The following is a 19103-nucleotide window of genomic DNA, read 5'->3' as shown; positions in this document are numbered from 1 at the left end:
GTCAAAAACACTTCAAAACTCCTTAACATACAAAGTACACATGTTAAAAAGTGCTATCACTGCTGTTTCTAAATAACATGGCTGACTGTTGAAGTTGCAGTCACATTTTAAAATTAATACCTCTGCCAAGGGAGGAGGTTATGTTTTCATTGGCATTTGTTTGTTTGTCTGTGTGCAAAATAACTCAAAAGGTTGTTAATGGATTTGGATGAAACTTACAGGAAAGGTTGAAAATGACAAAGTAACAGATGATTAAATTGTTGTAGTGATCAGGGAAGGTTTATGGATGACATAACTAAAGCATCTGTGCTGGGAATTTGGGTGATTTTCAGCATGCATATGTATGGGTGAGAATCACTGATCTCTTTGGAAGACGTACAAGATCAGTGGTGGAAATGAGCTGCTTGGCGGAGGTCTGTGCTCTCAGAGTGTTTCTACTGTTAACAAATACCATGAATCTCTTATTCATATCAGAAAACAGAACCATCCTTTTACCTCTGTAATTCAAATTTGAAATGGCATTACTTCTGTACTGCATACACCACCTAAAAGTGTAATAATTCTATGCTATTCTTGCAGAGACTCCTACCCCAAGCACCTTCTGATCGGGAGATTCTCCTGCCTGAAACCCCTAGCAAACGGGAGACTCCAATTTGATGTGCGTGAACGCACATCACGAGCGCAAAGAACGAAGTTCCTTGCGGCCGGGGTCCAGCTCAATGGTTCTAGATGCTCTCTTGTGCTATCTCAGGCTTATTTTTCAACATATAATGATACGTATTAAGTAAAAAATCATTTCAAACGGGAGTAACAGAGCCAGGGCAGGAGAAATTGAATCTCAAGATGGAGAACGGGAGATTTTGCAAAAATGGGCTTTCGGCGGAGATCTCCCGTCGAAAACGGGAGAGTTGGAGTCTCTGTTCCTGTCAAAGTTATTCTACTTGCCTGTAATTTCCATTTGGCATATTAGATTAGATTTTTGATGCACTTTTAAGTAGCACTCCTTTCAGAGACAGATGTCACTCATGAAGGTCAGCAGGGTTTAAGAATGCATTACTGCACCAAAGTAAATTGCAGTGCTCATTATCACGATCAAGTGCCCTTGAACTTATGAGTTTTCATCTTACGATTCACATTCCCTGGTCAACCCAACACACTCTACTTTAAAAAAAAAAGTGTAGACATGCAAGAGCCATGGTGATAGTGTTGCTAGTTTGGAGTACACTGTCCTAAATTTACTAATGCACAGAGGCAATCTTTTATGGAAACAATTATCAATTGGCCCAAAACTTTCATGGTCTTCAGATATAATACGCGTATTGATAACAATCCATCAAGTGACTGCGCAGACAACCTTGTATTGGTTGTTTCAGTTTACACTGACCAAGATGTGACGAGTAGTTCTGAAAAGATGTTGGCTACTACAACAGCACAGAGCAAACTCTCTCTTGATTACCTACTGCTCAAATAATTTCTAGATTCCATGACTAAATCTGTCTCATAGAAAGAGAGGACAATTCAATTAAATTCAATTCAAAGTTTATTTCATTTTTTGACAAAACATATATGTTTCACTTCCTTTGATAACGGAGAGTAAGGTAAAAACAGAACATTGTGTAGTGAAAAGACTGTACAATAATTGAGGACCTTTAATTATACATTGTAGTAAAAAAAGAAACAGGAGTGGTCGAAATGAAGTACATGTATAACCTTGCTTAAAGTGTGAAAAATTGAGAGACCCACTAAAAAGAAAGAGCTTGTAGAATGTGGGCCCCTCTGGAAAAAAAACCAAACATCGATGGGAAGATTAATTGAAGCATCGTAAATACGAAAAAAAAAAAAAAAAAAAAAAAAGAAGAGGAAGAAGGCTGGAAGCCCACTGAAAATTAGATTCACAGATAAATACACTTACTTTCATAGACGCTAACAAACATGAAACAAGACTAGGCAACAAAACAACTACTGAAGAAAAGGCTGTACGGGACAGAACGGAATGGACAAGACTAACAAACAGAAGACAAAATAGCAAACAAAAACACAACGGTGACAGCGATCTTCGGCAGAAGCCTGTCAAGAGAAACAGATGATAGTTGTGGAGAAAAAAAAAATTTGTAATGCCTGAAAAAAGAAAGACAAGGATATAGAGGGATGTGTGAACAGGAGTAACCGACGGAAATTCAACTCTTAGACGCTTTGGGCAATAGCATAGATGACACCAAACATCCAAAAAATTACAATTAATTCTTCAAAGAGGAGAAAAAGTGAGTAAGTCAGTATGTGAGAAAGAAAGCCAAATGGCTAGTTCAGTACTGCAGAGTAATACAATTGCAATAGAAAGGACTTCAGTCTCCTCTTGAAAGAATATATGGATGGGGCATTTTTTATACCATGATTCAAAGAATTCCAATAATTTGGACCTACATAAATAAGTGTGTTTTTAGCAAAGATCTTTTGTAAAAGAGGTAAATGAAATTCATTGGAACACTTAGTGGGATGTTCATGAAATGATTGATTTTTGAGGAACATAGAATCAAAAATAGACGATAGCAAATTGTTGCTGTACTTGTACATAAATTGCCCTAAATTGTACAAAAACAGATTTATAATTTTTAAGAGCTTGTTAGAGGCAAACAACATATTTGTATAAGAACGTACAGGGGAATGACAGATAACACGGAGAGCCTTCTTTTGCAAGAGGGGCACTCTTTCAAGTCAATTCTGATGCGTGTTGCCCCAAACTAAAACTCCATAATCAAAATGAGGCAATATTAACAACGAATATATCATAAGTAATGATTTTTGTGGAATATGAAATTTCAATCTATTCATAACGCCTATATTATGCGATATTATGTTACAAACATTATCAACATGTGATTTCCAGGAAAGTTTATCATCTACAATGACCCCAAGAATTTGATATTTGATACTCTTTGTAGATGAGAATCATCTAAAACTATATTTGTGTTTAAACTATCAACAGTGCAGTGCTCACTGCTTAATCGGGAAGGGTCGGGAGACACGATTTTCTCCCATTTAAGCGGTGCTCCCGCTTAAGCGATGGCCGGTATTGGCCCGTGCAAAACACACAACATGAAGCCAAGTATGTTGGCATTACATTAAATCATGTTAAATTTATCTTTTGATAAAATGGGGCCCTGAAAGAATTATAAAAGAATCAGGGAGGGGTAGAATATTACAAAACAAGTTATCAATGAGGGTGGCAGAGCGATCTGTAAAACGTGTGGGTTTAGGAATGAGCGGAAGAAAGGATGAGGACAGAAGTGTGTGAAGAAAATCACTAGAGATATTATCATACTCAGACTTCAGCAAATCAATTGCCGAGTAGAAAGCAATCCTTATTTCAGACGTGTGAATTTGCCAGATCTGAATAATAAGTTAAAAAATCATTAGCGTATGAATTAGGAGGTCTGTACATAATGCCTACCATAAGATTTCTACATCCTGGGATGAGAATTTCTATAAAAAAAGATTCAACAGTATTGTCCATTCTAGAAATATCTTCATGGACAGTAGTTTCAAAGGAACATGATATGTACAAGGCAACACCCCCACCATCACAATAAAGACTTGTGTCTCATTCCAGGAAGATATGTCTATATGATGGATATTAGGCCTTCTTTTTGCCACCCCCAAATTTATGAAAGATGAGTGGTACAAAATGGTAAAGACACGGGGATGTATGAAATGAAGTTTGCATAAAGACTGATGAAATACAAATCAAAACTAGAGCACTTCCATGGGGGACCCATTCAAGCACATGTATATCCCATGAACCTGTCCCCCATACCCCATCTGAATGACTTTTTAGGCCCAAATCTTGTATAATATGGCAACTGTTGCAGAATACAATGGAATGCGCTGAGAAATGAAGCTGGTATTGCACATACAAGAAATATGACATAGCATCCTTTAAAAGTTGGAACAATGAGGGTGCTGTCAATGAAAACTTTTGTTACCTGTCAATGAAAACTTTTGTTAACTACAATGTATGAAATAACCCCCACAATCGTCTATAACAAGTCTGAATAAAATCTGACAAGAAATATGGCTGATAAGGCATATAGAAGAAATGTGACGTGGCATCCCAGTCGGAACACTGAGGGGACTGTCATCAGAATGACCACCCATACACCTCCTTAACAAGTCTAAATAAAATTTGTTGAGTAGCGATCAAGGCATCAAATAATCAAGCATTTTTTAATAAAAATTTTGACCTGATGGTGACCTTTGACCCTATAGAAGGTGGAACAGTGGGGGCAACATTATCAATAGGTATAGGTATCTACACATGACTATGATACTATTAGTTATCCCCTGCTTGTTCACGAAATACGGGCAAATATCTACGGTCTGGTGCCATATTCCATGAGGCCGAAGGCCTCATGGAATATGGCACCAGACCGTAGATATTTCCTGTATTTCATAAGAACAAGCAGGGGGTAACGATTTTATCTTTTAGTGTAAGTGCTAACCGTTTTTTCCCCTCGTGAATGATGTTGAAATCGCCGGCTGTCAGCCATGACCATGTTGACTTAGGCCTACGTTTCGCGAGCTGATTACTGCATGCATGCGATGCGGGCATACAAATACGTACACGTACACGCCACAGCATAAGATACTGCAGTGCAGTAGCCAGATAGATATAAGTTGCTGTTGTTTATCAAGCGTCTAGTGGTCTCAGGTTATGTGCGCAATACGCTTGAGGACCGCGCGCTGTCCATTTGTTTTGTACAGGATTAGCGCGCACTTTCCTATAAGTGTCTTTGGTACACGCGCAGCTGGCTGTGTAATACAGTATCATGACGTCATATCCATGTAATACGGGATATATTAAGTGGTTGATTGACCAATGAGATTACAGAATTCACGATCACTAAAAGATAAACTTATATACCAAATGATGCATCACGCGTTACCCCGGGGTACCATAGTACCCCCGGGTAACCGCGTTGTGTAGCGCCACCTCACGTCCACTCAAGGACAGCCAGAGAAAAATGCATGCACTGTGTGTACGTGTACATAGCATTCCCACGCCGCTGAATGTTATACTATGCGTGCATGGAAGCTGCGATACCACTAGCGTGTGCTTTAGTGCACTGCAGTGCAGTGGCTAGCGTGCGCTTGCTCCAGCACCAAAATAATTTCCTCTTTTTGGCACCCAGGGTACAACCTTTTTAAAAAAATAAATAATTCACAAAATGGCTGATTTTTATTTGGTACCCTGGGATACCATTTACGTCATCAAATTGGGGGGGGGGGGGGGGAGGTTAAGAAACACTGCCAGAATCGCACACATAAGCAGACCCTGAAAAATGTACCTTTTTGGGTGTAAAGATGGAACAAGAAAGGGCGCCATCACCAAAAACAATAGGCTTCGTTTTACCTTCAAGCCATATTTGAAGATGATCCAAGAAGAACTGCAGCCAGTACAGTGCTCACAAGAAAATCTCTGCGGTAGATGTGGTGGATGCGGCGACGGTGGCAGTGGGGCGACAGCCAAATCCATAGAGTTTGGAGGATACCTCCAAACTCTGTTCGGGGATACAGTTACTTGACTACTGGACATGTCCAGACACTAATCTGACATTGATTTATACAGTATTGCACTTGAAGATTATACCACACCAATTTCATAGGCAGAAATCAATCAGAGAAGTGAAAGAAAAATCAGCTTTCTAGGAGGGTACAGTTTAAAACATTTTCACCATTAAAGAGGTTTGCAAATTAATTTGAAATTTCAAACTGTTTCAATTTTTCAAAAGATAAATGCTCCAGATCTAGTTTAAAACATTTGTCTTCCACTATATATACATAATTATGAAGAAATAACATGACAAACATAGCAGTTTCAGAGAGCGCTTTCTCGCCAAAATCGGAAACCGGCTTCTGATCTAATATTATGCAGAGACGTCATAAGTAGGAAACAATACAGCTGGCATGCATCGACCAAGCTAAATGTGTATACACTATCCATGCGAAGTCGCACACGAAAGATGTTACTGGGAGGATTATTGTTTGGCAAATTTATGCAGTTTTAGGGTGATATGTTCCAATTTCTATAGTAGGTTTAGGGAATTATAGTTTTCGAAAGGTACCACCATGCCAGTTACATGTTTAGTAAACTAGGATCAAGGAGAAAAAAGTCAGATTTTGATGCAATTTTGTTCTACATGGATACTAAAGTACATAAGTGCCCGTTTGTCCAGCTGTCCCATCTTGTTGGCCTCAACCCCCCGGCTACTGTTGATACAATGGGGCTGTGGCAGCACCACCTACTTCTGCCGCTTGCATGCCATCCTCCACATCACCCAACTCACCCAAATCGCCATATTTGTCGCTGTAATCACTCATGGTTTCAAGATCACTCGTCTTCTTCCTCATCGACTTCAAAATCTGAGGTCGAGATCTTCTTAGGTTATTTTGCGCCAATAGAAGTATCAGACTGCTTGAACTTCATTCACCGTGACTGAAAATGCACGCAAACTCATATACAATGGCCGGTGCGTTCACGCCAGTGGAATCTGTGGTTCATATGATGATGTCATCGAGTGAGTAGCTAAATTCTAGATGAATTCCGAGGCTGTGAGTGAGGGGAAATTGACACATTTTGCAGCCTTTCTAGAACAATTTTTGTTTACTGTTAGACTAAAAAACATAAGAATTTGTATTCAGTATAACTTCTTGTCTTGATTTATACAAGATTGGCCTGGTAAAAAGTCAATGAATAGGAGGTTTAAAGAGCGACCATGAAGAGCTGAGTGCTCTTGTGTCATGGACTCGAATATTCTGAGTACGCAAAGATGGCTGCAGGTCCAGTCATCTTGATGCAATGAACTAACCACCCAGAGATGGTAGCCGCTGAAATAGCGCCAAATGGAGCCACGGTTGAGACAAACAACAAAGACGAAACCCATATCGATTATGTCTTTTCCACATACCATTTTAGTACTCGCATGGGACACAAGGTCTTGTCCTCCACAACCGAGGGATGCGAGGGGAGTTTCGGCAGGAAATTCTATGCTGGTTCCGAGGACTCAATCTGATTTTTAGTGAGAAAGCCTGGCCTACGTGCCAGCCTTACGTCCGAAGGTTCCCAGTGAATATGACCGTGGTCGAGACATACACGCAAAGAGCGGACTCTTTGACCTGAAGCAATGGCACTTCAGGAAAACTGTCTTCAACGTGAGGTTCCAAAGGGAAGCTTTAGCCATTGGTTCAAAGGGGGCTCTGGAAAGAGAACCAAGAACAGCGGGAAGCAAGGACTTCACCTGAGGCCTCTTCAAGAAGGATCGTAAAAACTTGGTAAGGAAAGGGGAAGTAGACACCGACTTCCTGTCGTCATAGCCCATATGGCAGGAAGCGATAGCTGACCTGTAGGACCTGACCGTAGCCAGAGGAAGACCTTCATTGAAAAGATCTAACAAGAAATCTGCAACCTGACCTAAAGAGGCAGTAATGGGATCACAAGATTGGGCCTGACAGCACTTCCTTAAGTGTTCAGGTCTGGAATCATAAGTACAGTTCGACCTCGATTATCCAGTCTCCTTTTATCTGCAAATCTCTATCATCTGGATGCGTTCACGCAGTGAAGGACTTTTTTTTTTTTCATCCAAAAATTGAGAAAAAACAGTGACTTTCATGGATCTATTTCAGTAATTTCATAAGATGTGCATGATAGGTTTCTGAATATCTTAGGTAAAACATGTATGATTTTCACATAAAGATATACTTTATTTTTGTGAAGAAGGGACTACAATTTTGCACAGGCTAGCATAGATTACACCACCGTTGCGGGGTATGCTACCTGCCTAGCTGCAAGTGCACTGGGACGGCAGCTTGGAGGCAGCTATATACATTAACATTGTGTCTCCCATATCCGGCAAATTCGCTTATCCGGATGAGAGCCGGTCCTGACATGGCTAGATAATCAAGGTCGAACTGTAGTTCGAAGTGACTCTCAGAAGAGAAACTCTACCGCCAACTGCACAGCTTGTTTAGGAAGACCTGCTTCTACACGTTGTTGCTAAAGAGAGGCCAGAGAGAAAAATGAAGAGCCTTGACATCTTGAAGCTTCACAGATGAAAGAGGTTGCACGAAGAGATCATGACAAACATGCAGAGCTCTGGGGACTCCTACAAGAAGGCTCAGCAGGAGAGGAAACCACAGTCTCTGAGGCCAAAGCGGAGCTATGAGGAATAAGTCTGCCTTGTCTTGAAGGATCTTCTCCAGGACCCTGGGAAGCATCACAAAAGGGGAAAGTGTAAAGACCCTGAAAAGTCCATGGGAAGGACATGGCATCTACTTTCCACGCACGACTGTCTTTCGCTTGAAAACAAAACTTCTGAAGCTGAGCATTCAGAGCCGAGGCAAAAAGATCTACCTCCAATTGAACTGGTATCACCGCACAAATCCTCTGGAAAACCTCCCTGTGGAGCATCCATTCCGAAGGGAGAGTCTACCCTCTGGAGAGGAAGTCTGTCTCAAGATTCTCTGAGCAGAGGATGTGGGCAGTCTAAAGATTAATTCTTCACTGGATACACTACTCCTAAAGAGAGAGGGTCAGTTTGCACAACGGAATAGAGTGACTCCCTCCCTGTTACTAGTATATAAGCAATGACTGTTCTGTTTTCCGATTGGACCAGTAACGAGCGATCTAGGACGGAAGGCTTGAGGCCGTGAAGGGCTAACTCAACCGCTTTCAACTCTAGAAGGTTGATATGCTCCCTGGATTCCCTCTCTGACCAGCAGCCCAACAGGTTTTGGGACTGGAACACTGCCCCCAGCATTGCCAAGATGCATCTCTTGTAAAGGTGAACTCTGGGGGTCTTTGAGCAGAGGGTTTTCCCTGATGCAGATGAGCTAAGGAAGCCTAGTCTAGGCACCACTCCTTCACCTCCTTTGACAAGGGGATCAGTTTGTCTTGATCGTCCTGAGTCGGGGAGAAGAATACGAGGAAATGCAACTGTAGATACCTCATTAAGAGCCTGCAATGCAGGACCAGATCCACCAGGCTGGCCAAAGCATCGAGCTGGTCACCAGCACGATAAAGATGCCAAACTACGCAATGTTCAGCGTTGATTGATTGCTTTCTCACAATGAATGTGTACAAGTGCAAGTATGTACCTCCAAAAAACTTGCTGGGCTGATTATGGAAGCTTCCACTATCTAGCAGGGGACGGGGAATGCTTTCATCTTCTCAAGAGAGCTTCTGTGTGAGCGGATGCAAAACTCTGTTCTGTGTTTCCAATTATTGTTTACTATTAAAACAATCATGCGTTGTTTTCAGGCTTTTTTCATTTTATTGGATTTTAAACATCAGTATTTTCCAAAGTATTCCAATTCCTTTTCCCCTGACTGGAATCGGAAAGTCTGCTATAACGATGATCGCAAAGTGCTGCGCTGTGTGTGAAAGCGCCGATGTGCAAACACGTGGTTTCACTTTCAAGTTTAAAGGAATGCGCCATGTGCTCCTCCGATCCTGCCTATAAGAGGTTACTGCAAGTTCGATGGATCGAATGCGCCATAGCTGAGCCGAGCTGAATGGCTTGTTTACGGTAAACATGCAGTTTACGTTCGATACGAAGAAATCATTACGTCTTTCACGAGGGAAAAACACACAAAACAAACAAACAACTAGAAATGTCGCTTTGGCGACTGGTATGCCTCCGCCATAATGCATGATTTTCCCAATAGGTCTAGATAGTACATGTGGACAATGTGTGATTACATTTTCACAAAATTGGCAAAATATTGAAATGACAAGTTTGTCACAAATGTGTTGAATGTTCACCTTCCTTGACGTAGGTTTAATTGGATGAATAGGAGAGCATGTATCTAGGGATTTAAGGACTTTAACTTGACTTTGACCCATTCATACATTTAGGCATTCAGTAATTTTCAAGGTACAGGTGTGGAGAAAAAGTGCAATTTCTGAATTGAATAGTAAATTGTTAACATTTTCATCTGGCCCTTGACCCTAAAATTCATAAGATAATCACTTTCAGGTAGAACATGCATAATATGTACTAAGTTTCAAGATAACTTGAGCCACTTCGAGATATGGAGGAAAAAGTTAGTTCAGCACTTTCACTTGATCGTTGACCTTTTGACCTTTGAGGCAAAAAAAAGAAGAAAAAAAAAACTTTCCAGAGAATTTCTATTAGGTTACACATGCATACACCAAGTGTAAAAAAAATAACCCTGCTGGCATTGCATAAATATGAGGGTAATAGTAACATTTTGAAGTCTTGCACTTGACCTTTGACCCCTGACCTTTGACCCCATGAACCCTACATTCTCTAGATAATCACTTCCAGTCAGTACATGTAAATACTATGTTCCATGAAGATACCTTGAACAATTTTCCAAGGTACGGAGAAAAAAAAGAAGTTTTAATATTTTTACTTGACCTTTTGACCTTTGACCTCTGACCTCATGACCCAAACTTTCACCAGAGAATCTTAATTGGGTAATACATGTATACACTAAGTTTCAAGAAAATCTCTTCAGGCATTCAATAGATATGGTGGAAATAGTGAAATTTCATGTATTTGACCCTGACCTTTTGACCTTTGACCTCATGACCCAAACTTTCACCAGAGAATCTTAATTGGGTAAAACATGTATACACTAAGTTTCAAGAAAATATCTTCAGGCATTCAATAGATATGGTGGAAATAGTGAAATTTTATGTATTTGACCTTGACCTTTTGACCTTTGACCTTGAGCATGTGCACCCAAAAGTTGATAGGCACAACTTCATCCCCTAATACACATACATGCCAAGTTTCATTAGGATACCTCAACAGGTTTCGATAGTTACCTTGTCCACAAAATTCATTACGGACGGACGGAAGGACGGACGGAAGGACGGACGGACGGACAACCCGAAAACATAATGCCTCCGGCACCACTTCGTGGCGGAGGCATAAAAAAAATACACCCACGAACGAATGTTGATAGCCAAAACTTTGAAAAGTAATAAGCAGTTTTGATGAGCGTGAACTGAAATTAATTGTCATTACACGTTGTATTTTGCTGTCTAACCAGGTGATGACTGCATCTCATTGGACCTACTCGTAGTGAATTTGTCTGGGCATACGAGACCTTTCATGTATTTCTGTGATTGTATTTTTAATTGACTGAATAATCAATCCTTTTTTTATTGTTCTGGGAACATTAGATATTTGATCAAGTACACTATAATCGACTGTTCGATGTTTCCTACTATACACACCAAAAGAAAGGCTATAGAAATAGAATCATGATATCTTTGCAATGATTTCTTTAATTCAACTAATGAGCTGGTTCTTCAATCGATATTTCCAGGATATTTACACGCTGTTTATTCCAGTGCGCGCATTCTTTCGTCTGGTACGCACCTGGGTGTGGCACCTGCTTTTGTGGAAATTTCCACAAGGGAGAGGGGTGGTGTGTCAAGTTTCTTCGAGCAGAAGAGACTGCATACACGATCTCTTCACTTTTATTTATTGTCATTCGTGTTTTCCCCTTATTCTTTGCTGATATTGAACATTTAGATTTAACTTTACGAAGGTTGCTATAGCATGTGGTTCTTTTTGTTGTGAGGTGTATGTAATTTCTTTTTTTTTATCATTCTTGAGAGGGGAAAGAAGAGTAAGAGGGAAAGGGAAATAAAACGAACATCACGTACACATAGCATTCACAGGAAGCCGTCTTTTTACACAAGTCACGTTTAAATACTTCAAAGTATAAAGGGAACGGATAAAGTGATAAAAAACGGAAGAAATCGTACCAAACGAGGTGTGAGAAACGACAGAAATAAAACGAAGTTTAGTAGTAAGCTTAGGCCCTAGCAAAATTTTGCAGCACCGAAAGCTACGCGAAAATAAATACACATTGGAAACTCGGTATTGCGACGAGATCCTTGGGATCAAGTTAATAAATGATACAAAACAAAGGAAATTAATTCATTTTGACCGGAAAATAGTTTGTTATAAGTATTCTGTTATATGAGATCTCCTTTAATAGGCCTAAGTTAGAAATACATCGAGTATCCACGATACTCGGGAAAGAAAGTTTGAACGCTTTTCACCTGCACATACTGCAGTGCACATCAATACACGAACAGAAACTCACCTCTTCCTTGCAGAAAATGATGCAATAACGTTATAAAAAAAAACCACACAACACTCTAAAAATCATTTCGTACTTGGGAGGAAAGGGACAAGCGGATGAAGAAGAAGAGAAAAAGAAGCAGACATTGCACAACGGAACGCTTTCTACCCCGCCTCAAAACGAAATAGGGTACTGTAGCGCGCATTGAAAGGTTGACATACTCTAATCGAGCTCAAAATTGTTTTGCACACGCACGTTTCAGGTCATTAAGACCCCGTTTACAGTGCGAGGCTCGACCGCGGCTGAGCCGCGGCCGAGCTCAGCCCCGCTTCAGTGTAAACGCGCAAAAGGCCAAATGCGAGGCCAACTGGAGGTGGAGGTGGAGCCCTGCCTCTTCTTGGTGTAAATGCAAACTGGGCCAAATGCGCGGCCAATTGCGCAGCCAATTTTAGTCTGGCTTCCAAACCCTCTGCCTGTATCTTTCGCTATTCAGGATATTAACCCCCTCAACGTCGAAAACTAGTAAAGTTTAAGGTGGTTTTGTCCTGCAAAGGATTTTTTTTCCTTCGGCAAAGGCCTTCGCCCGACGGCGACTTCGTCGCCACGGAATTCATTTGGCAAAGGGTCTGAAAACCAGACAATACCAAATTGCGTTTGTTTACAAGCAGAGCGCCACTACGACAAAATATTGAAAGGTTTGAATCAAAAGCGCGGCCGAGCCCAGCAGTGTAAACGGACAAAATTGCGAGGCTCGGCCGCGCAATTGAGGCCGGACTCGGCCGTGGCCGAGCCGCGGTCGAGCCCGGCCGAGCCCGGCCGAGCCCGGCTTTGCACTGTAAACGGGGTCTTAGAGCAATTAATTAAAAATCAACGGATGCGTATGCACACGCGCATACACGCATGCGCGGATCGAATGCAATAGAAATTTCCCATTTTTTTTTTTACATGGATGTTTAAAAAATGTCAAGGAATAATTCTACCAAGTTTCAGGTCAATCTGACTCAATATGATGTCATATGGGCCCATCATATTTGAAATTACGCGCATGCATCAATGGCCATACACAGTGCATATATACTTGTACAAAAAAAAATTGAAATGTCGCTATGGCGACTGATGCCTCCGCAATAACCCATGATTCTCCCAATAGGTGTATGTCTTCACAATGTGTGGTTACAGTTTCACATAACTGGCAAAATATTGAAATGACAGTTTTGTCAGAAATATCTTGAATGTTCACTTTCCTTGAACTGGGTTTGCTATACTGTACGAGCTGAAATTTTCGCGTACAGATATTTTCGCTAATTGCTACTCGGGAGGACATTTTCGCGTGCTGTTAATTTCACGGTTGCGAGGGTCTAACTGAACTTACTTATTTGCGCGTTGTTATTTTCGCGGTTCAAAGGCGATTCGCGAAAATAAAACCACCGCGAAAATTTCAGCTCATACAGTAATTGTCTAAGAGTGCAGGTACACATATTTGGGGATTTGAGGATTTTTACTTGACTTCTGACGGACCCTTTTATAAGTTTATGCATTGAGTAATTCTCAAAGTATGAAGAAAGAGTGTAATTACAGTACAAAATAGATTTTTTTTTTTTTGCATCTAAACCTGGCCTTTGACCCTTGACCTTTGACTGGAAATTTCCCAGAGAATCTCCATTAGGTAATACATGTATATATTAAGTTTTAAAACTAATAATGTAAGCATTGCATATACTAATATATGAAGGAAATAGTAAAATTTTGAGGAGTTGACCTTGACCTTTGACCCCCTGACTATTGACCCATGACCCCTAAGTTCCCTAGATAATCCCTGTCAGTCAGTACATGCGTATGTACCAAGGTGCATGAAAATACCATTTGTGAGAAAAGTGAAATTGTAACACTTTCACCTAACCTTTGACCTTTTGACATGAAACTCTCTCTGGAGAATCTTTATGCAGTAGTTCATGTCTACACTAAGTTTCAAGAAAATACCTTCGAGCATTGCATAGATATGGGGGAAATAGCAACATTTTTAGCATTTGACCTTTGACCTCTTGCCAATGCCACTAAAATCTACTCAACTAATTGCCCCATCATACATCATCCTTGGACCAAGTTTGGTGAAAGCTGCTTCATCCAGTTTTGAGTAAACACGTAAACAGATAAATTTTAGGATTTGATCTTGATCTTTGACCTTTGACCTCCGTCCAATTTCACTAAAAAACTAATCAAGTACTTGTCCCATCATACATCATCCTCGGACAAAGTTTAGTGAAATTTGCTCGATCCAGTCTTAAGTGATCGCGTAAACAAATACAATTTCATGATTTGACCTTGACCTCCGTCCGATTTCACTAAAAAACTAATCAAGTAATTGTCCCATCATACATCATCCTCGGACAAAGTTTAGTGAAATTTGCTCGATCCAGTCTTGAGTGATCGCGTAAACAAATACAATTTCATGATTTGACCTTGACCTTTGGCCGATTTCACCCAAAATCTAATCAAGTAATTGTCCCATCATACTTTATACTTGAACCAAGTTTGGTAAAATTCCAGTCAATATTACTCAAGTTATCGCGTAAACGAATGCGGATGGACGTACGGACGGACAGACAACCCGAAAACATAATGCCTCCGGCACCACTTCGTGGCGGAGGCATAAAAAACCCACAAATTTTAAATCCGATTTAACTCGTCAGGATGGACGGTGACCCCCCATTTTCTTCACATATTCTGAAAGTTGATGAGTTGTACATATCATATCATGGGTGGCTGATGCTGGCAAAATGACTAAAAAGTATCAAATTCCTCAATGAAATAAAACAAGGTAAGTGCCAAATTGTGTCTCGCCCATTCGCGTACAAGGAATTAATATTTTGTATAACTCCCAGAAGTTAATTGACCTGCTTATGACCTTTGACCTTGTGGTGACCTTCAGCACCCCAAGGAACATTTACCATCCAAGTTTGGTCACAAACGGACAAAAGGATCAAAAGTAATGAGCCATAATCCAAACGCGCCATAAAAACTTAACATTGGGCCCTAAAAGTTTGTTGACCCCTGTCTGTGACGACCTTCACCTCCCCAAGGGACATCTTCCATAGAAGTTTGGTCCAAACGGACAAAGGGATCAAAAGTTATGAGCCATAAACGAAATGCGCCCTAAAGACTTAACATTGGGCCCTAAAAATTTGTTGACCCCTTTCTGTGACCTTTGACCCTGTGATGACCTTTAACTCCCCAAGGGACATCTACCGTCCAAGTTTGGTCACAAACGGACATAGGGATCAAAAGTTATGAGCCACAATCAAAATGCCCCTAAAAACATAACATTGAGCCCCAAAAGTTTGTTGACCCCTGTCTGTGACCTTTGACCTTGTGACGACCTTCACCTCCCCAAGGGACATCTTCCATTGAAGTTTGGTCCAAACGGACAAAGGGATCAAAAGTTATGAGCCATAAACGAAATGCGCCCTAAAAACTTAACATTGGGCCCTAAAAGTTCGTTGACCCCTGTCGTGACCTTTGATCTTGTGGTTACCTTCAACTTCCCAAGAGACATCTCCCATCACCCAAGTTTGATTGCCATTGAAGCAACATACGCTGAGTTACATGTGATAAGTCTTGCAAGTAAACTTTAACGTATGACCTCAAATGACCTTTGACCTTATCATGTGACCTCTTACGGCACCATAACATGAAGGTACCCCCAGTGCATCCATCACCCAAGTTTGACAGCCATTGTAGCAATATGTGTCGAGTTACATGTGATAAGAGAGTCTTGCAAGTAAACTTTAATGTATGACCTTTGACCTTATCCTGTGACCTCCAATGGCACCATAAAATGAAGGTACCCCCAGTGCATCTATGACCCAAGTTAGGTTGTAATCCAAGGAACTTATGTGAAGTTATTTGTCAAAAGAGAGTCTTGCAAGTAAACTTTAACGTATGACCTCAAATGACCTTTGACCTTATCATGTGACCTCTTACAGCACCATAACATGAAGGTACCCCCAGTGCATCCATCACCCAAGTTTGACTGCCATTGTAGCAATGTGTCGAGTTACATGTGATAAGAGAGTCTTGCAAGTAAACTTTAACGTATGACCTTTGACCTTATCCTGTGACCTCCAACGGCACCATAAAATGAAGGTACCCCAAGTGCATCTATGACCCAAGTTAGGTTGTAATCCAAGCAACTTAGGTGAAGTTATTTGTCAAAAGAGAGTCTTGCAAGTAAACTTTAACGTATGACCTTTGACCTTATCCTGTGACCTCCAACAGCACCATAAAATGAAGGTACCCCCAGTGCATCTATGACCCAAGTTAGGTTGTAATCCAAGCAACTTATGTGAATTTATTTGTCAAAAGAGAGTCTTGCAGGTAAACTTTAACATAGAAAGAAAAGAGTCTTGCAGGTAAACTTTAACATAGAAAGAAAAGAATCTTGCACATACTCTTTAATATATGACCTCAAATGACCTTTGACATCATCACATGACCTCCGACAACACCATAACATGAAGATACCCCTAGTGCTTCTATCACCCAAGTGTGGCTGCCATTGCTGTAACATTTGCCAAGTTATGCATCATAAGAGAGTCTTGCAAGTAAACTTTAACATTTGTGACGGACGACGGACGGACGCCATTTGGATCCCTTAGTCTCGCCTTCACCTCCGTTGGGCGAGACAAAAAGTGAATTTTCAAAATGACATCATCAAATAAATTTCAAGTTTACTCAAGCGTACCTAACTTATCCTTGGCCGATTTTCACCCAGATTTCAGTATGCTGTAGCTTGTTGACTGGTTTTTTAGATACGTAATGCAAAGATTTGATTAAATGACATCATCACCTCGAAAAAAAAATCAATTTAAAGTAATCTTGTCAAATTTGACCAGTTTGCGTGTTATCTCTATGGGAGTGCTTTTTTTTGGAAATGAAAACTGACATGACTGTCTTTATCGAACACTAGCTCACTTATCCTTGGATGAATTTCTCCAAGATTTAGATATGTTGTAGCTGAGACTTTGGGCTATCGTAATGTGCCCTACGTTTTTTCATTGGACGTGGAGATCATGTAGAAAAACTTGATTGAAATTGGCCCTTAGCTTCGATGTAACCTCATTTTGCTTAATACACAGAGCCTAAGGGGGATGAAATAGCTCAGTGGATAGCGCATCGGACTTTTAATCTAAAGGTCCTGTGTTCGAGGCTCGCCCCTGCCGATTCTTTTGCTTCTTTAAAACTCTTACATTTTTGCTATTTCTTTAGAAGGTCTTACTCTCCCTTCCTAACTTTATCTTTTTCTGATCCTTTTATTCTTCTTCTTTAAATTTCTATACAATACCATAACTTCTTCTTTATTTTTCTTTCTTTCTTCCACTTTCTGTGCAATAGATCAAAAACAACAAGTCCTATCAATCTCATATTTTGCACATGTTTAGTTCATGTCACGAACATAATTTAATAAAATAACAACTACTTCCTCCGACACTTATCTTGGGCAGGTAAATTAAGGTCAAAGGTCAAGAGTGTTTAATCCTGTATCTTAGGGAATACATGTCCTATCTTTCCCACATTTTACACATGTAAGGACCATGTTGCAGGAATCATTTCACAAAATAGGCCCCTACTGACTATTTGCTCAGATGCCATCTTTGCTGTGTAAAATGGAGTCAAAGGTCAAATATACTTCATTCTGTAACCTCATTAGTGTATATGGTATCACTGCCATATTTTGCAAAAAAAAAAACGGGCCTCAATACATGGATCATTTGGTAAAATAATGATGCTTTGGTTGGATGCCATTTTTGTTGTGCAAATGAGGTTCAAAGGTCAAATATTCTTTATTTTGTATCTTGCTCACTAAATGCTCAATCAGGGCCAGATTTTGTACATATATGAACCATGATACCTGGATCATTTCATAAAACGACTTTTGACTCGGATGCAATCTTGGCTGTGAGAGGTAAATAGGGTCAAGGGTCAAGACTACTTTGTCCTGTATCTTGATAAGTGCATGCCCTATCACTCCCGTACTGTTTCATGAAATGACAACTTTCTAATCAGTCTGTCTAAAGTAGGGTCAAGGATCAAACAAATTTCATCCTGTACCTTCTTAAATACATTGCATATTGCCCCCATATATTGCACAGATTTAGACCTTGTCAAGAGAATCATTTCATAAGATAATGAAGATTTTCAAAGATTCTCTTTTCTTCATTGAGAATCTCAGAATATATAATATTCACCATTTACAAGGGAATAAATGGGAATTTCAGATTTTGGCGGCCATTTTGGTGGATATCTTGAATACCTCAAAACCCTCAATGAAGCAAGAGTTTCATCATTCAGATTCACATTAAGCACTCTCGAAATAGGGTAAAGCTGTAAAAAAACATTGGGTGAATGGTAAAACAAGGTTAGGCCAAAAATCTGACTTTGGCACCAAACTTTTATTCATAATGTAATCCATGCTGATGTTTGTGAGTGCAGTGATATCATGAAAAACCACAACACAAAACAAATATGTAATTTTTTTTTCTTTTTGTGGTGAAAACAAGTGATTTTGATGGCACAAAATGTCATTTTATTTTCTTGTTTCTTGAATGCTAATAAAATACATTTCAGTATAACAAGTTGGAATCCCTGGTCCAATCAAGTTTGTTATATCTGAGAGTCAGTTGTAGAAAATTCAGGAGGTTTATGAATGAATATTTTTTAACATTTTTTTTTTTTCTTCTCTACAGGCAAGAAGGGGACCATGCATGGACACAGCTCTCCCAAGTAAAACATGAAACCAGAATATGTAAAGGAGAGGTCACCTGCTCAGCGATGCTGTCCATTTCTGGTGTAGGCAGAATTGCTGCTCCTTTCTGCATCTCAACTTGTACTAAATCAGCCAGGACTTGGGCAGTTTCTTCTGCACAGAAAAGGAGATACGGCACAAGTTATCTTTAAAACAATATTGAGCAATCCCACTCTGCACT

General features: G+C 40.2%; 1 protein-coding gene across 3 annotated transcripts in view; it reads right to left on the bottom strand.

Annotated features, from left to right (window-relative positions):
- The window catches only part of LOC140235642 (Fanconi anemia group M protein homolog), a 387390-nt gene that overhangs the window by 19028 nt on the left and 349259 nt on the right, over positions 1 to 19103 (bottom strand). For all 3 annotated transcript variants that reach the window (XM_072315655.1, XM_072315669.1, XM_072315661.1), the window contains exon 22: positions 18939 to 19036. In XM_072315655.1, the coding sequence (XP_072171756.1) occupies positions 18939 to 19036 (98 nt within the window). The remainder of the gene's footprint in view (positions 1 to 18938; positions 19037 to 19103) is intronic.

Source organism: Diadema setosum, chromosome 1 (assembly GCF_964275005.1).
Source record: "Diadema setosum chromosome 1, eeDiaSeto1, whole genome shotgun sequence".
In the NCBI taxonomy this organism is placed as follows: domain Eukaryota; kingdom Metazoa; phylum Echinodermata; class Echinoidea; order Diadematoida; family Diadematidae; genus Diadema; species Diadema setosum.
The sequence above is the reverse complement of the archived record's forward strand: the minus strand, read 5'-3'. Positions and strand labels throughout refer to the sequence as shown.